The 26,240-nt window shown below is 39.7% G+C and overlaps 1 protein-coding gene across 1 annotated transcript in view; it reads left to right on the top strand.

Annotated features, from left to right (window-relative positions):
• Positions 1 to 26,240, top strand: part of LOC126327695 (nuclear fragile X mental retardation-interacting protein 1) — a 138,483-nt gene that overhangs the window by 95,668 nt on the left and 16,575 nt on the right. The window contains exon 5 of the mRNA XM_049995907.1: positions 5,310 to 5,498. Within this exon, the coding sequence (XP_049851864.1) occupies positions 5,310 to 5,498 (189 nt within the window). The remainder of the gene's footprint in view (positions 1 to 5,309; positions 5,499 to 26,240) is intronic.

Genomic DNA, 26,240 nt, shown 5'->3' with positions numbered 1-26,240 from the left:
TGCTTGTTGCAGTGATTCTATCTCGAAGTCACTGTATTATAAATTATTTCATGACAGGCTGTAGTTGCTGTGTGTCTCTATATGGTTTCTTTTAGACAGACACTTCATTTCCCTTGAGGATATGATGATGAATTAGCAATGAGGCAGACAATAGGCCAGGAGAATTAAACAATCCTATATATTCTTCTTAAAGCCTTTCCTGTCCTCATCGTCTGGTCTCTTTAGACGTGCTACTTTTCTCCTTGGTGCAGTCAAATTGACAGACTGTCTTGGTGTTGCGTGATTTTACATGAAACATTGTCCAATTCTTCTTTGTCTAATATTTCCAAATTAGCTATCAGAGTACCACATGATAGCTGTACTTCTTCTGTGCTGAAGTTATCAGCACTGACAGGCATTATTTTGGTTCCTTCAGGTTCCTGTATTTAGGATAAACTACACTGTGCAAAACATTTCATTTTACCCACTTCTTCATTGTCAGACAAAGGTTCAACCATATGCAATGAATTCAGCAGCAGGTCAGCTCCTACTTGAGCCTAAATTAACTTCCCAGTACCTTCAGTTGTGATATCCTGCAAGTTGACTTTAAGGAATCTAGTATGGAGTTTAGGCAGTCCACCCATCTTGGGTATTCCTTGTGACAGTAATAGTTTTCTGACTGTGGAGCCAAGGTGAAAAAGTGCTCCATCTAATTCCACTAAATAATATTCAAGTCAACTTTGGCATGATGGGCAACCAGTAAATCTAACACCAGAATAACTTCATAGTCACTGTTGACTATGGGCAGGATCAAAGGAGGACTGTCCAGAATATATTTTGGTGTTGCAAAACAAAAAAGTAGTAGTACAGGAAAAAAATTGCTGTATTCATTTGTAAGCAACACTTATATACTACCATTCAGCATACTCTTCACTCAAATTTATGCACTTATCATAGTGGCAGAAGAGATTTGAAATTCTGTTGTCATAAAATTCAGCCACCTGAGACTAACTGGGTAGTCAAACCTCCCCCCCCCCCCCCCCCCCTTTTCACTTCTGCATCTGTTGTGAGCCAAATCTTCATCATTGAAAACAGGTGGTAGTCACTGGGTGCAAGATCCGGACTATATGGGATATGAGGAAATACCTCCCACTTGAAAGCATCAAACACTTCTCAAGAGCAATTTGCTGTATATGGTCAAGTGTTGTCATCCAAGAAAAACAATTTTGGAGTTCAACTTTCCTCTGTGTTTATTCTGAATGGCTCTTCATAGTTTTCCAAAGCTTGACAATAACTTCCAGAATTGATTGTTGTGCACACTCAAGAAAATCAACAAGAAGTGCATCTTTTCTGTCCCAAAAAAACAATCACCATAACCATTCATGTAGATAATTTTTGCAGCATTTTCTTTGTTTTTGGAGGGAATTTGTGTGCTCCAGTCCATAAACTTCAATTTGATCTTGCAGTCCACATGTTTGACCCAAATCTCCTCTCCAGGTATGATTTGATCAAATAATAAATCATCATCTTTTTCGTAAGGTATGATATCAGATTCCAGATAATTAAAATGGCTGACCTGTTTTACTGTTATATTGCTCAGCACTATTTACATTCTTATAGGGTCCTATTTTATAAAAGCCATTTTAGTTCTCCCCCCTCCCTCCACCTTTGTATTAGAGATTTCCATTTGTAACTTCCTGGCAGATTAAAACTGTGTGCTGGACCAAGACTCGAACTCGGGACCTTAGCCTTCTGTGGGCTAGTGCTGTACCAACTGACCTACCCAAGCATGACTCACGACCTGCCCTCACAGCTTCAATTCTGCCAGTACCTTGTCTCCCTTGAGTTTGAGTCTCGATCCAGCACACATTTTTAATCTGCCCGGAAGTTTCATATCAGTGCACACACCACTGCAGAGCAAAAATCTCATTTGGCTTTCCATTTGTATGTAACATGATTATTGTATTAGCCTTCTTAAAGTGTATTAAATGGAACCATTTTTCTTCATGGTGCTTCTCAGTTCATCTGAGTTAACTTCATGAAGGGTCTATTCTAGATCATCAGATGCTAAATGGGTGTCTCGATTAAATTCTGTGTGTTTCTCAGTGATCTACTTTATTATAAATACTGTATCTGTTGCCAATCTTTCTATACAGGTACTCTTGTACTTCACTTAATAAGCACTTTGATATTACTTTTAATCCACTATTCAGGACCCTAATGTAAACCTTGTTTGCTGCCTCTAGTAAGCTAATCCCTCTATGATTTTGGCAGTTATTTCTCTCTCCTTCTTATACATGACACAACTTTTGCTTGTTGCCTTGTTCTTGGTGTGACACTTCTTTTCCAAAATAGGTTGAATGGATTTAGCAGCCTCACGTGGAGAAAAATTCCACCATATTTTACGAACTCACTGTTCATGCTGTCTGTGCCGGTAGTTTTCCTGTTTTCCAAGGCCACCATAGCCTCCATCATCCTCTTCTGTGCATAAATCAGCCACACTTTACAAGCCTGTTTATTCCGTATCCCCATTTCCTATCTGCCTGGCTGCATACCAAAGGTATTTGTAGTGTTTAATCCAGTGCCGTTTTTCTGTGTTACTTATTTGTATTTCTTTATCTGTCTATTTGTAAAGCATTTTCATTTTCTTGTAGGCTAGTGCTCATCTTTTGTGGATGTCACCTTTGATTGTACTTATAAACTGTCCCCATCTTTTCCTACCTTTTTAGTGGTGTTCCTTTTCTGTTTGTAAATCCAATGATTTTCTTCTCCAAAGTTGTTAAAATAATGGAGATAATTTTGTTTGAGATTTATTGGTAATTCGAGGGCTAGTGTCCAGATTTTGAGGTCCCATTTCCATCGTATAATTTTCTACTTACCCAGTGCTTCATCAGCAGCCTTCATTATTGCTTTTCTTCCTGCCCAATATGTTCTACTGCATTTGTCTGCTGCAGATACCTGTTTGATTTTCTTTGATACAGGTCCCTGACACTGTCTTTGTTGAGCAAGTCTACTGTATGTAAACTTCGTTTGTTTTTTCTTCAGTTTTATGAACCTGTCTATTTGGGATATTACTATAAAATGATATGACCCCACATCATGTCCTGTAAAAACTCTTGTGTGCCTTACTATTCCCTCATTGTGCCTTACTATTCCCTCATGTTTATCATGTGTTATCACATATTCTATGATAACCTGTATCTTCTTCCTGGCCCTGTAAAATTTGTGAATGTCTTTATTCTGAAAGAATATGTTTGCTATTTTTAATGTATTAAAAACAGCAAAATCTCTGTGCTACCTCTTGTTTTTGTTTACAATTTTCTCCTCCATTCTTCTCATTACTTATGAGATGAAGATATCCCACAGAAGTATTGTTTGGTGTTTATTGTTATATCTATGTAGCATTTCGTGGAGGATGTTATGAAAATATGTGGACTCAGAAAATTTTTGACTCCTTAGGGGCATAGACTCCAGTCACTGACAGATTTCTTCTTTCCTCCAGGATGTTCAACACTATGATTGTATTACTAATGTAGTTGTCTTATTTTCTCTCCCCAGATGTTGTGAACATAAATTGCTACACCTGTATTGGATCTCTTATGGAGCTGTTCCACTGTAGAGCATCAGATAGTTGCCTATATATTTATTTCCTTTAATTTAAATGATTAATGGAAAATCTCATATAAAGATGTGAAACAAATACTAACAGATAGAGGGGCTGGCCAGTACTTACCTCAGCTCAGTACAGCCGATTGATAACACAAAACAGAACAGAAAATTTACATTCCTGCTTTCGGAATTTTGTTCCTTCATCAGGGAGGGGAGAGGGGAAAAAAGGGAAGAACGGAAAGTGGATTTAGTTACTCACATTCCAGGTTAAGAAGCAACAGGGAAAGGTAAACAGGGGGGGTAGCAGGGATGGAGGCATAGTTGTCAGAGGGAAGCCAAAGAATGGAATGTAAATTTTCTGTTCTGTTTGTGTTATCTATTGGCTGTACTGAGTTGAGGTAAGTACTGGCCAGCTCCTCCATCTCTTTGTTAGTATTTGTTCCCTCATAATTTCTTCGTTGTTTCATTTATTGCTGTGATGTCTGTTCAAATATTTTTCAAGAAGTCTGCTAAGTTTTCTTCTTCTTTTGCTAATCCCCTGATATTCTAGGTCACCACTTTGTGTCACAAGAACATATAAGAAACAAAAATGTTCAGTATTATCTCTGTGTATGACACTACAGTTGAGAAACTTGTATGTTTATTTTACTGTTAGAATCTTCCTTCATTCTTAAAATGAAGTTTTGTACTGTGTTCTATCACAGAGATAAGAAATTAAGAAACTTTTGTGCCACTCATTTTATACTGCAACTTTCTAATTTGCTTAAAAGTACTGAATTTTTCAGATTCAGCTATCTTCAATAAATCCAGAAAAGTCCCAGTGACTTATTAACTATTTCAGTATTTTTATTATTTATTTATTCAAATAACCCTTTTCAGAGGGTACGATAAATCAACTTTGGTTTTTCTTCTTTGTGTTAATAGTTTTATTAATTCATTTCTGGATTCTTTAAGGAATTGGGATTATATGTCAATCTACAGACTAGATGATTGTAAATTGAGCTTTGAGGCTGTTTTCGGTACATCAAGTTGCTATATTCCTCAAGGAAAATTAATTACCCATTTTAGCTAAATTCATTGCTTCTATTGACTCATCCGTTTCTTTACTACATGTCTTACTAAAAATGTTCTATGAAGGCCTCTGTGGTGCAGTCACCAACATTTTCTCATAGTGCTGTCTTGTTGTATCCTGAATACTCTTCAGTTTTCACATTCATTGTTTTCTATATACTAGGAGATTTTAACAAGGAGATTTTAGAAACTTTACTGGATTCATTTATCTGATAATTTAATAACTGGTTTCCATTTATTACGACCATCTTCATATCGCTACAAAATGTACAACATAATGTACTGATGTGGGTCATCCGTCTATGTATGTAATCAAGACTGGAGTAATAGCTGCTTTGTTGTTTTATTTTTGTCATCTTAAACAGGCAAACCTTGTTGTATTGAATAAAGTAAGTTTCCATATTTTGATATGATCTTTTGATGTCTTTAAGCAATGTATGATATTTCCAAGTAGTTTCCTGATATTACGCAAAGTATTGACCACATTGTGGCTTAAAACATTCACAGAGCACTATTCTTAGAACTAATTATGTTCATTTTTATAGTCATTCTTTTAAGTGCTTTAGATACTCTTGTTACTCATCAAAAAATTTTAGTTCAGTTTTTGACTCTCAGTTGAAATAAAACTTGAACAAATGGTGATTTTTTAGTTGCTTTCAGTCATGAAAATGAAGAACCTGAAAATGAGAAAGAAGAAAAGAAGTTTAGTGATGATGAGTGGGATGCAAACCAGGAGAACAACGCTGAAACAAAGGGTTTTACAGGTCCTATTGTGACTGTGAGTACAGCTCTCAGCAATATAATGGGAATGTATGCATCTGGAGCATCTGATTCTGAAGGTAGGCAGACTCCCATTTTGCCTCTCATTTACACCAGAAAAATGCTAGGATATTTTGTACATTATGTTTTGTGAACTCTCTTAAATAAGTTTATTTAAACTGAGATATTGAACCATCATAATAAGCATTTGGGGGAGGGGGGAGGGGGTGCACATGATGCTTGAGTAAATGTTATTAACTATGATCATTATTACCAACAAACTTTCAGGGGATTGCAGAAATTAACAGATCTCATTTATGCTGTTAAAATTTATTCCTGAAAATGTATCAAAAGATTATGAAAAAGACAAGAAATTCAGCTGTCACTGAACACTGTCTACTGCTTGGGCTCACCATGAGTTACAGTGAAACAAAAATATTGGCATATATGCAGTAATTTGGAAAATGTTATCGATTTCAACTCTGTCAGCAGAGATGCTTGTTAAAAGTTCAGGAAATTGTGAAATCCTGCCTCAAAATCATTGAAAGGTTGGAAACAAACACACTCAAGTCCAGAAACAAATAAATCTGTCCTGAACAATATGTCTTGCCATCAGCTACTGTTCTTGGGATTGGAGATCATACAGAAAACTGTGGACAGTTCAGGAGAAGCATGGGGATGGATGACAAAGGAATGGGGGTAATTCACAAATCACATTGCATAAATCCAACCACGTTGTGGAGATCATACAAAAGGGAACTGATTTCAATACATTAAGTATCATCTTATGAGGCCATTTCATTTTGGCCTAAGAAACAGGCAGAATTCTTAAAAAGACATCCTACATCAACAGCACAAAACGATCTTGGTTGAACTGAGACATACAGTAAAGACCAAGCCACTGCTAATATTGCCTGTTATATATTTATGAACGTAAAACATAACCCAATCCATAAATAATAGTTATATGTAAAGTTCTACAGCATCTATGGAATTTCAGCTCTAATTAGTTACTCTATGTTCAAATGAATCTTTCAGTCAATCCATCTCAGTTTGGGTCGAGTGGTCTAGCAGTAGAGTGTGGGCCTGAAAACTGAAAGGTTGCAGAATTGAATCTGGGCCCATGAATTTTTTCTTTGTGCCTTTAACTTCTCAGTGATTTGAAGATTTGGCAGGAATGACACGTGGTTCAGATTCCTTATTGAACCTTTCCTTAGTTCCATTAGTGGGATAGGTTAGGGACATTAAAGTAATTGATGTGGCATTGAAAGACTTGCACCAGGCCATTGATCCCTTGAAATTATTATTATGATCCAACTCTAATGTTAAGTGAAATTCTAATTAAAGTACCGGCATTTGTGTTTGGGTACAGACCCAACCATCAGTTTTATTTTCTCAGAAATAATTAGAATAGCCTATACCATGTCAGAAGAAAAGCAATTGCTTACAGGAAGATAATTTTATGTATATCCAGCTGTTAATGTGTGACATTTCCTTCCTTTATAGATATAATTAAAAAAAAAAAAATCTCCTACCTCTAAAAATTTTTATTTATTGTCTTTTCTTTTTTGCCTCCAAGATTTACCTCAAAATTATGAAATTTTTTGTAGATATGCCATTTAAAGGACCTGGTAGAGGCAAGCATAGCTGTTGAACAATAGGGACCAACTGTGTAATTGTTAAGTCAGTGACCTGATATGTGGGATAGTGGAAATTTTCTTTATCCTGCAATCCTAGTTTTATTTTCTGTACTTTTCCTAAAAAAATTCAGGTAAATTCCAGGATGATGCCTCGACCAATGTCATGGCCAGCCACCTGTCCTTTCCTCTTAAAATGTTCTTATGTATTCTATGTCTGTTTTCCATCACCTGGGGATCCCTCCTTGATATGCTGGAAAGTAGGAAGATCTAATACCTCCTGCAGACCAACAGGCACATCAGCAGCAGCAGCAGAATCTGGTCCAAAGTGTGCAGTTGCTTACAGCATCTGCCTCCTTGATAAGAACAGCTGACATTGTGTGGGAATGCAATAGGACACTAACCCAACAGAATTCCTAGAGAACCACATGGATGCATTCATCTCTAGACATTTGGGAATTTTAAATAGTTCCCCAATTGGAACTCCAGGGAAACAGTTTTGAGTGGATCCACATTAAAGTGAAATACAAGGAAGAAAATCAGTGTTGGAACACAGACTACTTGAAGTGTATATGAAGCAGAAAAATAGATGTCATCCAGGAAATAAGGCTAAATACTGATATCCCAGGTATAATAGAAATGTAGTGGTGTGACAGTGGAGTGTTTTCTACTGTCGGAGATAATCTCTTTTATTCTGGGAATCAGGACCAAAATCCGGAATGGCTGTTATACCAAGTGTACCGGTATTCAATGAGCCTTTTTTAAAAAAATGAAAATGAAACACTAATTTTGAATTGAAAAGTAAAATCATTTTATTCAAGGTACTGACCATTGCTTTATACACATTTTGACCACCTTTCTGGCAATTTGTGGACACCACACTAATAGAAATGTTCGTCTTTTGAAGCAAACCAATTTTCGACTTCTTCGTAGGAATCGAAGTGCTCCTCAGCCAATGCGTGTCCCATTGAAGAAAAGAAAGGGGCCAAGTCTGGTGAATACGTCGGGTTTGGTAGCAGCTCCCAGCCAAGTGTTTTGATTGTATCTTGAACCAGTTTTGCTTTGTGTGCAGGTGCATTGTCGTGTAAAAAAATTACTTTGCCGTGTCTTCTGGCCTATTCTGGTCTTTTTTCGATCAATGCATAGTTCAAATTGATCATTTGTTGTCTGTAGCGATTAGTATTCACAGTTTCACTGGGTTTTAGAAGCTCATGATACACCACACCTTTCTGATCCCACCAAACACAGAGCATTGTCTTCTTGCCGAATCGATCTGGTTTTGCAGTCGATGTTGATGGTTGTTCGATGTTGATGGTTGTCCTGGATTAACCCATGATTTTTCCCGTTTAGGATTCTTAAAATAAATCCATTTTTCATCGCCAATAACAAGTCGATGCAAAATTGATTTTCTTTCAAGTCTTTGAAGCAAAATTTGACTAATGGTTTTTTGGTTTTCCATCTGTCTTTCATTCAATTCATGTGGCACCCATTTTCCACACTTTTGGATCTTTCCCACAGCTTTCAAATGGTCAGAAATTGTTTATTGTGCAACATTTACCATTGCTGCCGTTTGCTTCAGACTCAAAGTATCATCGTCATCCAATATTGCTTGCAATTTCGCGTCTTCGACCTTTTTTGGTGGTCCATGTTCTTTATTTCTTACATTAAAATCATTATTTCTGAACTGTTGAAACCATCTTTTGCATGTTGCTTCTGATAGAGCATGATCACCATATACCTCGACAAGCATTCGATGCGACTCTGCAGCACTTTTTTTCAAATGAAAACAAAAAATTAATGCTTTCCGCAAATCATCACTTTCTGGTACAAAATTCGACGTTGTTAACACGATGAAAACATATGAATTTGTTTGTTCCATGACTTGATGTATACTAAATATCTTTGACAGGTGTCATACTAACCAAACAAACAAAAAATTAAGGCTCATTCACAACAAATGTTCCCTACCGACACATTTGTATCTTAACGCTCATCTCATACTGGCACACCTGGTAGTCTGAAAGTGCATTTCTGAGAGCGTTACACATTTTGCCCTGCTGTCCTAGATTTGTATTGTTAAAAACTTAGTGCCAAGCCAGTGAAACTGAACATTATTAAAGTGTATGCCCAAACGGCAGACACAAATGAGCAAGAAGTGGACACTTTCTATGACAACATCAAGGAAGTTCTTTTCCTGATGAAACATGACAAATTTAATATAATAATGGGAGACAGGGAAATGGCAGATATGGAGATCTGGCATGGCCTTTTGACTTAGATGCATTAAATTCTGCCAAGAAGAAAAAATGAAATGCACTAGTATTAAGTTCAAATTACCACTTCACTGACTGTATACATGGAATTCCCAACATACGACCAAGAAAACATAGTTCATAGCCAGATAGGCTACACTGCCTGGGGATGCTGACTTAGCATAGGCACCTTTAGTGCTGGATGAGAGGGTTTGAAGTACCAAAGTGACATTGAGAGCTACGCATGCGGCAGCTTAGCTACTGGCAGGGCCACCCAAGCCGGATGGGCTTCAACGAAGAAGCCTGAAGAAGAGTGTCCTAAACTTAGGGAAGGAGGGCTGTTGTTTTCCCAAGGAACTCTGCCAGCAGCGGTTGGCTATGGTCCCAGTGACTCCAGACTTCTGAGCTTTGAACTGGTCAGCACTGCCAGACTTCTTCTACCGTAAACTTTGTGTGTACTTCAGGCAATGAAACATTGCTTGTTTCATAGAACAGAGACCTTGGCTTCACTGCCTAGACCACAAGGAAAGTACACACTTATTTAAAAAACCACTCAACCTCGAGGTGTGTTATGTGCTGAGGGAGGTGAATGGCTGTTGAGTAAGGCAGCCTCTGGTCGGCAACCTCTAGTCGGCAACCTGCTGCCTCCGTATAAGGCATGCTCAGCAATGCGAGGCTCTACCTAAGTCAAAATTTGTTTTCCTAGTGACTCCTGGGATTCATATAGAGCAACTTAAACTCCAATCTACTCCTGTTGGGATGGGTGTGCAGTCATGCACCTATTCCGAACCAACAAAGATAGTTTGGATGGTCAATCAACCCAAGTAGTAGTCTGAGAATTACTGATCTGCCATAATACTTTCATTATAATCAACAGATTAGAGGGAACATTTGAAATGATCTCCCCTTTCTGTATTCACATGGGATTGAAGGGTTAATTGGGTCTTTAAAAAGTGTTAAATTACTTTGTAATGTGAGACCTGAGTTTCTCCTGGCATATACAACTTTCAAATAACCTCTGGGAATTCAGCGACTGCCGATATTTCGGTGTGAGAATTTGCATGTACATCAGCTGTTTGTTGCAGTTTGCCCTGAAATTGGCGGGGTGTTCTCCTGCTGAAATATTGGCTGTCGCTGAAAGTGTTACCTGGCTGAATTCCCGGAAGTTATTTGAAAATACTTTGTAATGGTACACCTCTAGTTGAAACTGTCACAACACACCAAATACCTGAACTTCTGGTATGTAAGATTTTTAACTATTGATCCTGTAGTGACTGAATTGCATAACACCTGTAACTTCTGTAAAGGCTTTATTAACTGCTCCAATACAATGGGGGTGCACCCTGAGGAATAACATCTGATAGCTTATGATCCCTCGCTCCCTGTGGTTGTCTCGTCAGACACATCTGATTACGGATTAACAGCTGTATTTGCACACATTTTCAACAGCCTGGAACAACCACTCATTTTTGCCTAAAAAATAATGACACTGACACAGTTCAGTTATGGACAAATAGAAAAGGATTGTGGAGCCACATCTTTGCTTTAAGAAAAATTCCATGACTAAGTATATGGTCGCCATTTTACCCTGTTGACAGACCATAAATCTTTGCTACCCTGGGAACATTCCCACAAAATTGGCTCACTGTTTCTGAACAGTTATTCCTATGATATCCAGTACCATTCTGTTCTGTGACTGACCATGACAAATCTGACTTACTCTCATGTGTGCCAATAGATCATGACTCTTCCTTTTAGACTGATCTGGAAATGTGCTATTACTTGGTTGACAGTTATGAAGTAGTCGCTGCCTCGCTTCCTATAGATGCCAAACTAGTGGTCCAGCATTTGGCAGAAGACCTGATTCTTTGCGATCTGCTGCTCTTGGTCCTGTAGAGATAGCCATTGGATCACCAGATGGTGCTCAACCCAGAAGTTCAAAGTTATTGGCATTGTATGCACCAATTCTCTGCCTGCAATGGTGTTCTGCTGCTCCAGACCATAAAAAGCCGAACTAGGGTTGTCATTCCTCCTCCATTGCCCATGACCTTGGTGAAGCAGGTGAATGCTTCACCGTGGTCATTGGTGCGTCATGCTAACAAAATGCTTTGCATGTCAGCATTTGTGTTGGAAAGGGATGGATGTTGACATTGCTGCCATGGTGGCAGCCTGCACATCCAACAAAAGCAAACAAGTGGTTCTAGTGGCATATGGCAGGAGCCATTGACACTGGTTGCAGCTTCATCCATATTTTGTGGGCCCTTTCTTGGGCCATTGACCGTTTGTCATGGTCAATGCTGGGTCTGGTACTTCGTATGTCCCCTGGATGTTCTCTCTGTCCTCTACATGTGTGATCCAAGACTTGACATGAATCTTTGTTATAGAAGGTTGTGGCGTTCACTGGGTTATTCAGTGGTTTGGTATTTAACTAATTGTAAATGTAAATGATAATCTTATTTTATTACAATGAGTAATTACTAAATAATTTTTCTCCCGGTTAAAGATTTGATCAAGTTTGCTAAAGAACTCCAAGTTAACGTCGTGTTAAAGTGTTGTCTGTAAGTTGTGTAAGTGTCACTATATCACAGTTCATACAACAGATTCTATACAATTATGGATTATGATGGAAACAGTTATCTTCAGCAAAATGATCATTGAAACCACCGAATATAAGCCGCCCACAACACTGACGTATGTTACCTGAAACAATACTCTTCGCAACTCGTGTGTAATTAATTTCAGCTCCATACATCAGCTAGAAAAGTTTGTTATAAAGTTCGTGCTATGAGCACCGTTTTTTAAGAACCAATCTGATTCGAATTATTTTCATTAAAATGAGTTCGGTACCACCGGTGCATATTTATTTTTACACATTTTTATCATCCTCAGCATTTATTCTGCAGAGTTGCGTAATTTAAATTTTAATTTGCCACTGAGATAATTGTTAAGATGGCGGCAGACAATTGATAGAGACTTTCTATTGTTAGAGCAAATAAGTAAATATTTAAAATGGTTATTAAACGCTATAAAATCTACTTTCGTATTGTGCACTATTTAGACTTCATCAAGCAAACATTTGATTTGTTTCTAAGGAAAACACAGACAGACACGCGATACAAATCGCTATCATGAATGGCTGCGCTCGTTGCAGCGGAAAGAAATAATTAACACATATAATGCTTACTGAGAGAGGAATTAGAATTACAAATAATTAATCACTCATATTTATAATAATAATGAACACTATTTTCAAGTAATAATTAACAAATAATTACAATTTCTTAACAGACCTCAGTTTTATATGCATCCGCAACTTACAAAAGCCAACCAACAAAAGGTAAAAACAAAGGAAAACAAATGCACATCATAAAAGGAAATTACAATTATCATTGCCTTTGTATGATACACATCGATATGTCCAATTACACCGTAGAATATTATATAAATAATTAATATTTATAAGTTTTCACTGTTTTTTCATACGTCAAATAGTTAATGTTTATAACTGTTAGAGGCATAATTTCCTCTCGTTGCACGGTAGCCAAAAATTTATCACGTGTATGTTACAAGGTCTTCCCAAAACAATTGTCATGCATAACGGGCCTCGATTTTATCCACCAAGTTACATCCTTCTGTGCTTCCAATGAAATTGCTCACATCACACAACACCTATCCACCTTGCATCCAATAGTCTGGCAGAGAATTTCATCCAAATGTTTAAGGATCAATAGTTGAAGCTCCACAGTCACCACTCACTGGATGATGCACTCTCCATTGTTTGGCCTCTTATCGGACAACCCTGCATGAGGGGACATGTCCAGCTGAATGATTCAGTGGGTGGCCACAGCTATCACACTTCCCCCATCTACATGCATAACAGCCAATGGTGCCACCATCATGGGGTTGTTTGTAATGTTTTTCCTTGTGTAATGACATCTGGGTCCTGATGTTCTCTGAATGCAGTCACTATTGTACTCTGGCAGTAACAATGTGATTCTTCGGACAGGCAATGATAGAGGTCCATCTCTCGAATGGTTCCGACAACTGAAAATGTCTGAACCAAGTTCGTCACTGGAATGGACAATTGTATCCCAATGCAGGCTCGGCACCTGTCTTTTGTACCAGATTGGTCTAGTCAATAGACAGAAGCTTCACCCAAGTACCTCCTATGGCGGCCCCTCTGCCATTAACAGCACACAGGGGCCATCCAGCACACACACCCGTGGTCAATTCCGATGGACGTAGGTCAGAGTGCCCTGGACCATCACATGCCAGGGGGACCTGCCTACACTACGGAGGACAACCCAGACTTCGAGACTGGTTACTCTCTCTCTCTCTCTCTCTCTCTCTCTCTTCCTCTCCCCCTCCCCCTCCCCCTCCCTCCCTTTATCTTCCTGCAGGGGAGAGATGTCAAATATCAGCAGTACGTCTGGAGGATGGGCAACCTTTTGAGTGGAGAAGCATCCCATATTTACAAATGTAACTCCTGGGTGTCTCCTCCCAGGACTTTGGTCACCAGCGACAGTCATATTGAAACTGGTAGATAGCAGGCCTAGTGTCACTGGAGGTCCTTCTTACCGGGGATACTTCCCTCCACTGAGTTACGTATGCGGAACGAGATTTGTAAGTGTACCTCTGTACAGTGGCTATTTATAGTGGTACAATTTCAATCACCTGCAGTTCTCTGCTGATGCTCTGGACCACTCATGTGCCAGCTAATCCTAGCCCCTCGATTGGAGGCCAGTAGGAACCACCACAGTGGGACTTCAAAACTCTCCCCTGAAAGTATCTGGCCAGCTTCCGCCTAGTACACTCTACTTCATTCTGATGGGAAACTTCATTGGATTAGTCTTTAAGTCCCTGCATCTTAATTCACTTTGCTGTTTTCCTGATGCACACCTAATAGAAGACTGAGAGGGCTTTGCATTAATTTATGTGGACAGAAGTTTTTGTTTCGTCAGTACCCTGTTGTTTTGTGAATAAACCTTTCTGTTGTTGGTCTGGAGTGTGTTGTCTCTTAGGCATCTTATGATGTAAGATATAGTACATACCCAATGGCGGAGCTACTAAAGCTTTCAAAGCTACACAACCTCCATTGTTAACTACTCCTTGTGCATCTGCTCTTAAGAAGCCAGTTGCGAAGTGTGATACCTCAACATGAACCCAGACCACAGATTAAAGTAAGAGTATATGCATTTGTCCATACCAGCTAACTCTACCAGTTTTGGTGGGAGACTCCCAATTTTCCACTTTTTGTTCCGCCTCTCTATTGTTCCATTATTTTCTCAATTTTTAGTTATTGTCGTCTAACTGAAGACACTTGTTTTGAAAACCCACCATTTCGGTTGGCTCAGTAGTAGGTTCTAATCAAGTATCAATGTTTATAAAAATCAGGAAGTCATGTGTGCTGTATCAATTGTTATTTTTCCTATTTCCTGCACATTTTCTAGAATACATAGGCCCTACTTGTATTGCTCAATATCGTTATCTGTTTGGATTTATTTTTGTGTATTATTCAACATTTTTGTAATCGGCATAAATTTTTAGAGTGGGTGGTTATGAGTGTTATTTTGTTAGCTGAGTCCCTGAAAGACTTTATTTTTGTGAGTGTTGTTATTTCACATGCAGCTAATTTTCATGTTCATAATATTTTGATTTAGGTTTTAGTTTTTCATTATGGCAAAAAACTGGAATGTGGACTGGCAGTTGACAAAAAGGCAGCTAGGAGGAAGAGGTATTCAGACAGTTATACTTTGCATATATGCAATAAATTTGACCAACTGTCAGAATTGAGTGGAGAGGACCCTATTGTAGCTGTAGATGTTGGGAACATGCAGCAGTCCTCAGCAGTTAGGAGGCCTAGGTTTGCAATGTCTAACAGAAAGGAGGAGTTTCTCCTGCTAGGTAGTTCGCATGGTAGAGGTGTGGGCCAGCAGTTGCAGGAAGTGCTAGAGAGTGAGTATCAGTTCACCAGCTTTGTGAAGCCTAGTGTAGGGTTGGCTCAGGTGACTGACAGCATAGGGGAGTTATGGAGGAATTTTACGGAGGAGTATCACGTAGTGATAGTGGGTGGAGCAGGGAGCAGTCTTGATAGGGATGGGGAGTATGATGTAGGTGGTGATCTGGTGAAGATAGCTACTCAAACTGGTGGCACTAATGTGCATTTCGTGCAGCTGTTTCAACATCATGATCAGTCTCATCTTAACACGGCTGTTAGGCGCATTAACATGAGGCTGGAGGGGGCACTGATGGCAGAGGGCATGGGTCACTTTTCAGTGGTGCCAGTTGAGTCTATCAATAGATAGAGTTTCTCTAGGCATGACCTGCACCTCAATAGATATGGGAAGGGGAGGCTGGCAAAGCTTATAGGTGACAGTGTAGTGAGTGGTGGTGGGAAAACTCATGGAAAAACTCCTGTAGTAGTTCGTGTTAGAGCTGCACCTGTTTTAGATTGAAGTCAGCTGATAGGTATGCCTGCTTAAAAGAAGTCCCTCTAACTAAGGGCTTACCTTCAGAGGACATCATGTTTCCAAGTAGAGAAGGAATTAGCATATTTCATCAAAATGTAAGAGGCATTAGGGATAAAGTTAGTGAACTGCTTATAGATGTTGACTCTGAAATTATTAGTATATGGGACCACCACTTAAATAATTTGACAATTCAGAGGCTCCCTTTACCAGGATACAGATTAGCTGGCTGTTTTTCAAGGAGTTCCTTGTGGAATGGGGAAGTGGCTATGAATGTAAAAAAAAGAAACAGTATTCCATTTGAGTCCATAGACATATCGCGGCACTGCACTGAGCAGATATTTGAATCTTGTGCAGGGGCAGTTGAATTTAGTGAAACTAAACTTCTAATTGTTGTTGTTTATAGGTCTCCAAACTTTGACTTCCGAGCATTTCTGCTCAATCTAGGGGAGGATTCTTGATTCCCTTTATAGGAGGTACCAGAAATTAGTTATATGTGGTGATTTCAATATAAATTTTGTATATGATGGTGCAAGAAAAAGAATGTTGCTAGATCTCCTAAATTCATATGATCTGATGCAAACTGTGTTTTTTCCAACTAGGGTGCAGGGGGCAGTAGCACAGCTATAGACAATAATTTTTTTTGTTCTTCATTACTGGATGGGCTTCTGTTAGTAAAAGGGTGAATGGCCTTTCAGATCATGATGCACAAATTTTAACACTGAAAGGCTCTTGTACTCAAACAAATGTCACATATTATTACAAACTATGTAGGAAAGTTAATCCAACAGCAATAGAGTGGTTTTTTACCTTGCCAAGGTACAAGAGTGGCAGGATGTTTATAGTGCCGATAACATAGATGATAAGTATAATGCTTTCCTTAACACATTTCTCATGTTATTTGAGAGTTGCTTTCCATTAGGATGCTATAAACGGGGTACTAGTGGTAATACGCAGTCCCGGTGGCTGACTAGTGGGGTAAGGATATCATGTAGAACAAAGTGAGAATTATATAAAAATGTTAGAAGTAGTCACAATCAAGCTACAGTATCCCATTACAAACAGTATTGTAAGGTACTTAAAAAAAAATTACCAAATAAGCAGTAACCAGTCGCAAGATCATGTTTTCTTTATTTACTTTTGCAAATCGATTTCAACTGATAAACAGCCATCATCGGTGCTTTCAACATGTATGTTCCCTGAGTAATAACACTGTCTTAAACAGTTTAAGACAGTGTTATTACTCAGGGAACATACATGTTGAAAGAACCGATGATGGCTGTTAATCTATATTGTAGGTAACATTTTCTGGTGTGGAACCTGTTGACTTGGTTGTGACAGTCAGCAGGCCATCTTCAAACAGGAATATGGACTGGAGATGGGGACAATATCATCTGTGTGATCCACCAAACTGCCACTGATCCCATTCCTCACCTCTGGTAATGGCCAATGAAATGAAGAATGTCACTCAGCAATCACACTCATGTGTGCAGCTTTGTGCAAGTTCAAACACCATCCAACTACAGATAATGCCATTTCCTTCACGTCAGTGAGAGCACAAATGAGGTGACTGATAAGGGAATGGAAGAGGAACTCCTGGAAGGTGTGAGAATTCTCTCCTCCTTGATGCGATCTTCTCACTCGTTTCAGAGGTGCCCGCCTTCCACCGGACTTTTCCTGTGAAATGACACTATTATTTAGTAACAAGCACTGGTAGGTACACAAGCAAGGTTTATTAGCCCAATTACAGATTGGTTTAACTTCCAATCAACAATAATTTCTTACAAGCAATAATAAGAATAGACTCTCAGTACAGTTCTGAGTCAAGTTCAGTTCTGTGTTATAGATAGATTTCCATAGTTTCTAAGTTCTATGATTACAGAACTTTTTTACATCTACATCTACATTCATACTCCGCAAGCCACCTGACGGTGTGTGGCGGAGGGTACCTTGAGTACCTCTATCGGTTCTCCCTTCTATTCCAGTCTCGTATTGTTCGTAGAAAGAAGGATTGTCGGTATACCTCTGTGTGGGCTCTAATCTCTCTGATTTTATCCTCATGGTCTCTTCGCGAGGTATACGTAGGAGGGAGCAATATACTGCTTGACTCTTCGGTGAAGGTATGTTCTCGAAACTTCAACAAAAGCCCGTACCGAGCTACTGAGCGTCTCTCCTGCAGAGTCTTCCACTGGAGTTTATCTATCAACTCCGTAACGCTTTCGCTATTACTAAATGATCCTGTAACGAAGTGCGCTGCTCTCCGTTGGATCTTCTCTATCTCTTCTGTCAACCATATCGGGTACGGATCCCACACTGCTGAGCAGTATTCAAGCAGTGGGCGAACAAGTGTACTGTAACTTATTTCCTTTGTTTTAGGATTGCATTTCCTTAGGATTCTTCCAATGAATTTCAGTCTGGCATCTGCCTTACCGACGATCAACTTTATATGATCATTCCATTTTAAATCACTCCTAATGCATACTCCCAGATAATTTATAGCATTAACTGCTTCCAGTTGCTGACCTGCTATATTGTAGCTAAATGATAAGGGATCTATCATTCTATGTATTCGCAGCACATTACACTTGTCTACATTGAGATTCAATCGCCCGGCACCATGTGTCAATTCGCTGCAGATCCTCCTGCATTTCAGTACAATTTTCCATTGTTACAACCTCTTGATATACCACAGCATGATCCGCAAAAAGCCTCAGTGAACTTCCGATGTCATCCACAAGGTCATTTATGTATATTGTGAATAGCAACGGTCCTACGACACTCCCCTGCGGCACAACTGAAATCACTCTTACTTCGGAAGATTTCTCTCCATTGAGAATGACATACTGCGTTCTGTTATCTAGGAATGCTTCAATCCAATAACACAATTGGTCTGATAGTCCATATGCTCTTACTTTGTTCATTAAACGACTGTGGGGAATTGTATCGAACGCCTTGCGGAAGTCAAGACACATGGCATCTACCAGTGAACCCGTGTCTATGGCCCTCTGAGTCTCATGGACCAATAGTGCCAGCTGGGTTTCACACGACCGTCTTTTTCGAAACCCATGCTGATTCCTACAGAATAGATTTCTAGTCTACAGAAAAGTCATTATACTCGAACACAATACGTGTTCCAAAATTCTACAACTGATAGGCGTTAGAGATATAGGTCTTTAGTTCTGTACATCTGTTCGACGTCCCTTCGTGAAAACAGGGATGACCTGTGCTCTTTTCCAATCCTTTGGAATGCTGTGCTCTTCTTGAGACCTACGGTACACCGCTGCAAGACGGGGGGCAAGTTCCTTCGCGTACTCTGTGTAAAATCGAACTGGTATCCCATCAGGTCCAGCGGCCTTTCCTCTTTTGAGCGATTTTAATTGTTTCGCTATCTCACTGTTGTCTATTTTGATATCTACCATTTTGTTATCTGTGCGACAATCTAGAGAAGGAACTACAGTACAGTCTTCCTCTGTGAAACAGCTTTGGAAAAAGACATTTAGTATTTCGGCCTTTAGTCTGTCATCCTCTGTTTCAGTACCATTTTGGTTACAGAGTGTCTGGACATTTTGTTTTGATCCACCTACCGCTTTGACATAAGACCAAAATTTCTTAGTATTTTCCTCAAGTCAGTACATAAAACTTTACTTTCAAATTCATTGAACACCTCTCACATAGCCCTCCTCACACTACATTTCGCTTCGCGTAATTTTTGTTTGTCTGCAAGGCTTTGGCTATGTTTATGTTCGCTGTGAAGTTCCCTTTGCTTCCACAGCAGTTTTCTAACTCGATTGTTGTACCATGGTGGCTCTTTTCCATCTCTTACGATCTTGCTTGGCACATACTCATCTAACGCATATTGTACGATGGTTTTGAACTTTGTCCACTGATCCTCAACACTATCTGTACTTGAGACAAAACTTTTGTGTTGAGCCATCGGGTACTCTGAAATCTGCTTTTTGTCACTTTTGCTAAACAGAAAAATTTTCTTACCTTTTTTAATATTTCTATTTACGGCTGAAATCATCGATGCAGTAACTGCTTTATGATCACTGATTCCCTGTTCTGCGTTAACTGTTTCAAATAGTTCGGGTCTGTTTGTCACCAGAAGGTCTAATATGTTATCGCCACGAGTCGGTTCTCTGTTTAACTGCTCAAGGTAGTTTTCAGATAAAGCACTTTAAAAAATTTCACTGGATTCTTTGTCCCTGCCACCCGTTATGAACGTTTGAGTCTCCCAGTCTATATCCGGCAAATTAAAATCTCCACCCAGAACTATAACATGGCGGGGAAATCTACTCGAAATATTTTCCAAATTATCGTTCAGGTCCTCAGGCACAACAGCTGCTGAGCCAGGGGGCCTATAGAGACATCCAATTACCATGTCTGAGCCTGCTTTAACTGTGACCTTCACCCAAATTATTTCACATTTCAGATCTCCATCAATTTCCTTCGATACTATTGCACTTCTTATCGCTATAGACACGCCTCCCCCTTCACTGTCCAGCCTGTGTCTGCGGTATACATTCCAATCTGAGTTTAGGATTTGATTACTGTTTACGTATGGTTTCAGCCAACTTTCTGTCCCGAGTACTATGTGGGCATTGTGGCCGTTTATTAATGAGAGCAGTTCTGGGACCTTTCTATAGACGCTCCTGCAGTTTACAATTAGCACATTAATATTGTTATTCCCTGTTGCATTTTGCCTATTCCTACCTTGCCGCGTCTCAGGAGGCGTCTTGTCGGGCCTAGGGAGGGAATCCTCTAACCTAAAAAACCCATGAATGGAGTGCCATGGCACACCACACTGCTCTGCAAATCTGAGCCCCTGCCTTCTCTGACATAATGAGCAGCCATCTGGTGTGCCTGGAAGATCTCCAACATAAATCACCACACCAATATAAACAGAATCTAATTTCCTTTTACCTGTAAACTATTATTATTTAAACCTAGTCTTTAGCAATTCAGTTCTCAGCCTTATATGTATTTCTATATAACACACACACACACACACACACACACACACACACACACACACACACTGCGATCTCGCAATTTCAAATCAGCATTAGGGGTGCATATCACGAACTCCCACTGTCCACCAGGTGCATCCATAGGGCACAGCCATATGGATCCTTCCTACCAACACCAGCTTTTGTGAATTGCGCAGGTGGGAACTTTCCCTGCAATACATCCTATGTTCCTGTAACCCTCCTTGCCTCAACCTTCGTTAGTAACTGCCCTACCCATCCAGCCCCTCCCTGTTCCCATTCCAGCACTACACAGCCGTCATTTCACCGCTGCAGCCAGTCTTTTAATTTCTTGTATTTCTCTCCTTTCCGCTACTTACCCCCTCCCCCCTCCGCACCTTCTCTCCTGCGCTTCATCTAAACTGCAACACTTGACTGTCCGCCACTCCCACCATACTATCCCTTTCTCTCCCTGCCCCAGCCTCCTCTTACTCCCACCCAGTCACCACACCCATCATGCACTTGTGCTGCTGTTCACAGTGTGGTCTCAGCTCTCTGAGACTGCAGATGTCTGTGTGTGTGTGTGTGTGTGTGTGTGTGTGTGGTGTGTGGTGTGTGTGTGTGTGTGTGTGTGTCTACTGCTGACAAAGGCCTTTATGGCCGAAAGCTTTAATTGTGTGAACCTTTTTAGTATAAGTGTTAAAATGTAATAGAAGTATTAGAATAGCCCATTCTGAGAAGGATAGGTATGTTTAAATCAGATACAAGGAACATCAGGTAAATGAACTTATATGTGCCAATAGAAAAATTCATTAATATTCCTGCCTGTTACGATTTACTGCTTTTCCTGTAATTCCCACCAATATCACTCTAGTAACCATCAGCACCAGGAATATATGCATCAGATTATAAATCATTAAAAAATTCTGGACCACAAGACAAATTACACTGCCCAAATGAATTATTATAGCTACTGGTACCTCTCCTATTGTGCCACATAACTTTGATAGGATGTAATTTTTAGGTATACATTTGTTGAGATGTAGTAAATCAATCACCATATCACCTTTGTCATACCTAATCATTTTGGTTTCCTGTGATACTGGCTCAGTTGAAACAGCTTCAGAAGATCAAGGCTTTCTTCCGAAACTTCATTTTCCCTCTGCATGTTATTACGAAATTTTCAAATGTCCTGACCTCTGCCAGGTGTATGTCACTTACCATCTCTCCATCTACATCTCAATCTATTGTTATGTTGTTTTTCATATTCATTTCTCTGTTCTCTTTGTCCCATAAACTGCTTGTTAGTTTGGACTTGTCCACTGTCCCTAACTGTGTTTGTACAATTATTGTCCTAATGTTCCAATTGGCTTTTTATTGTATCTGGCTGTTCCAAATATTCTAAAAGGCTGCCAAGTTTTTCCCAGCCCTTCCCTAACAACTCATACATACGCCCCATGGTATGCAGCTGATCATAACTTCTAATAAGTGCTCCTCATGAATTCGATCATCAACGTATTTGGTTTTATTTAGTTGAATTCAACAGAATCTCTGTATCCTGTCCATTCATCACTGTTATATGGTTTCGACCCCAATAATTTCAAGTGCAGTTCTTTTGTGCTCCCACACTCCAGTGTGTAGCTTTGAATTTTGTTTCAAAATAAATAAAAGACTTGAAATCGTCTAGCCTTAACATACACCATTGTGCAGCATTTCATGATGAATGGCTTACGTCGAATCTGATTTTGCTGTGGTTCGACCAGGTAACATACCTTGAAATGCCTTCAGAAATAGCACAGGATGTGTATGTCCACCTAGTGTAAATTGAGGAAATTTTCTGTTGATTACTTTACTAAGTGTTGACATAAACCATTACATATACTACTGTGTTGATTGCTCTTAATTGATTTCTCATCCCTACTCTTTCTTTCTGGTTTTGGGCAGTATTGAGTGGATGTATTGTCTCTATTGGACAATAATTGCAGGTGCCCATTGTTATTGTTACTAGGCATTGGCCTAATGTTTGTTGGTCTTTCTACAATATCTGAATAGGGGACATCTTTTGTGTTGTAGGTATTATTCAGCTTTGAGTGTAATGTAGTTTCTTTGTGTTCATTATGGCATTCCAGCATTTGTAAACAAACTTCAGTTTCATCAGTTATGAATGATATTGTTTCTGTATCTCTATTTGTCAATTTTTGCACACTCATTTTAGCCTCTAAGTAACGCATAGATGAAGTTACGGAATTCTGCTATCTAGGCAGTAAAATAACCTATGACGAATGGAGCAAGAAGGACATCAAAAGCAGACTAGCAATGGCAAAAAGGGCATTCCTGGCCAAGAGAAGTCTACTGATATCAAATATCGGCCTTAATTTGAGGAAGAAATTTCTGGAATACAGCATTGTATGGTAGTGAAACATGGACTGTGGGAAAACCGGAACAGAAGAGAATTGAAGCATTTGAGATGCGGTGCTACAGACGAATGTTGAAAGTTAGGTGGACTGATAAGGTAAGGAATGAAGAGGTTCTGCACATAAACAGAGAGGAAAAGAACATGTGGAAAACACTGATAAGGAGAAGAGACAGGTTGATAGGGCATCTATTAAGACATCAGGGACTGTCTTCCACGGTTCTAGATGGAGCTGTAGATGGCAAAAACTGTAGAGGAAAACAGAGATTGGAATACGTCCAGCAAATAATCGAGGACGTAGGTTGCAAGTGCTAGTCTGGGATGGAGAAGTTAGCACAGGAGAGGAATTCATATCGGGCCACATTAAACCAGTCAGAAGACTCATGACGAAAGAAAGAAAAAGAAAAAGCCCTGGTTTCTACTGTTCGGAGCCATTTCATAATGTCTTGGGTTGTCTTAATGGACTGTATGCATTGTAACTGATCCTCAACCTTGTCATCTAATAATTCCAACTGTATATCTATTTCTGCTCCATGTTTGAACCCTGTTTCAAGTATGCTTCCCAGTCTACCCATTCTGGATATTGGATATTTTGAAACATGTCAGTGGAAAGGTGCAGGGAGCTGACAGGCCCACATCCTGCAGTGTTACAGGATGTTCGTCGAAGCATGATTAAATTGTGGCTGCATGATTCACAGATCTGTACATCCATCCTACCTCGAAATGTTTCATGCTGTCCACCATTAGGGCATTCATATATCAAGGGAGAACCGATAGAGGTACTCAAGGTACACTCCGCCACACGCCGTCAGGTGTCTTGCGGAGTATAGATGTAGATGTAGATGTAGATGTAGAACTGGACACTATTAGACTGTCTCAGTTCAGAGTATATGTACAGGGGGTGGTGAACCAACACTCCAGACTCGGCAGTGCACCCTTCTGTCCCAGCAAGCCCTGAAAATCCTAACATTGCCTCAGTCATTGGCATTTAATGCAGTGGCCCACCCCAACTGTGAATGGTTATTCAGGAATTGGCCCTATGCGACAGAGTCATTTGGGACACATGCTACCAACTGTCTCGTGGATTGGGATATGTCAGATCTTTGAATATGCAGCCAGGTATGGAACCTTGGTATCTTTAGAGCCACAAAGTGATTTTATGCTTGACACAGGACACGAAAACACCAGTTCCTGGTTTTACAAATCCATTTTCTTCAATTTTATCATTATGTTTGTGGATGGCTCCCAGCAAGGGAATGCACTAGGTTCTTCAGCTGTTTTCCGTGATAGTATTTTCCAAGTATGGCTTCCAGAATATGATGTCAGTACTGAGGTGAATTCAAAGATATCACAGTATGAAGTTTCTCAACTACTCTTGACTACTGACTCAGTGCACTAAAGTGGTCCACCACATGTATCAAACTGGCCAGTTGACTCATATCATCCATGACACCTTACAGATCTGACACCAAGGCAAGGAGGTGGTATTATGCTGGATACCTGGGAATGTTGGGGTATAGGCAAATGTCAAAGCTAACAAAGCAGCCAAAGAAGGAAATAAGAATGGTGGTGTCGATTTATATGCTGTTCCCTGGAATGCTATTATCTCATTGTCTGACAGAATAATCCTGTATCAGTGGCAAATAAAATGATTGGAAGTGGCAAACAATAAACTGTGGTCACTCAAATCGACCACGCAGGCATGGTGGGCTTAATATCAACCACACTGATGGAATGAAGAGCTGCTCATGAGACTGCACATAGGGTGTTGCCCACTAAAGCACAGTTTCCTCCTGTGTTTGATATGTCACATTCAGTTCATCATGTTTTGGCTAAGTGTGTTCTATTTTCTGACATTTAGGGTAGCCATTAGTTTGACAAGAGATCTGTCACATCCTCATTGATACTGACACCAGTGTAACACGAGTTTTGAAGTGTTGTGCACTGTGTGGCCTTGTGCCTAAAGTTCTGGGGAAGGGAGATCAGTATGTTCTGATGGATAGCGTACCCAGGCAGTTTCACATTTTTATTAATTGTTTTTCGATGTCATAGTCTAGTGCGACATGGTGGTGGTTTTTTTAATTATTGCTAGGCAGACTTTCAAGCATTATAACCAGCTCCTTGATCATCATCATCATCATGATCATCGTCATCATCATCATCATCATGGTCATCATTATCACCATCATCATCATCATCAGATAGGGTATATTGTGATGAACAAGTGTTTTGAAACTCAAATCACAAGAGCATCCACTTATCGTAGAGCAGATATACCGTTTGACTGCACCTGACACATACCTACTTGCAGCTCTGGCTTATGAAAACACAAACAGCCTAAATTGAGAAGAGAAGTGGGCATGGATATCAACTGTAAGGTGGTAATAACAATGACATCTCTTGTCAAGAAAACTGTACTGAAGTATGGGAAGAGATGAAAAACATTGTGATAACCACTGCTCAAGATAAGCTTGGATATAAAATGAAATCTTGTCTGGGAGGCAGAAAAGGGGGGGGGGGGGGAGGGGAGAGAGAGAGAGAGAGAGAGAGAGAGAGAGAGAGAGAGAGAGAGAGAGAGAGAGAGATGGTTGGATAATGAAATTATTTCATTGGTTGATGAATGCCAAAAGCATAGATCCCAGACAGATTTAACTCAGTTTTTAACATTCGATTTTATGTTACCATTTATTATTGCTGCTATGGCTGCAATCCACTAATTTTTCTTACATTACAGTACAGTAGAATCCCTCTAATCTGACCTTGGATGATCCGTTACCCTGGTTAGTGTGATCATGCTCAGGCTGGCGAGCCTGTGCCGACTTGTCGCTGACTGGACGCCTGTCGGGCATTGTTATGATGTCTATCACTGTGCATATTGTTATACTGTACATTATTGTGCAGTTTTATCCTTTGTTTGGATTACAAAAAATGACGTAGTTTGCTTTATTCCATGTTCTCTATAGAACTTATTACTGTACATTCATTGTGTGTACAGTTGTCTGTTTTTCAACATGTCTGGATTCAAACGTAAACACGTAACTCTTTCAATAAATGAAAATTGGCAGTGCTACAAAGACTGGACGAAG

Source organism: Schistocerca gregaria, chromosome 2 (genome assembly GCF_023897955.1).
Source record: "Schistocerca gregaria isolate iqSchGreg1 chromosome 2, iqSchGreg1.2, whole genome shotgun sequence".
Classification (NCBI taxonomy): domain Eukaryota; kingdom Metazoa; phylum Arthropoda; class Insecta; order Orthoptera; family Acrididae; genus Schistocerca; species Schistocerca gregaria.
Note: the sequence above shows the minus strand (reverse complement) of the source record. Positions and strands in the feature narration are given on the sequence as shown.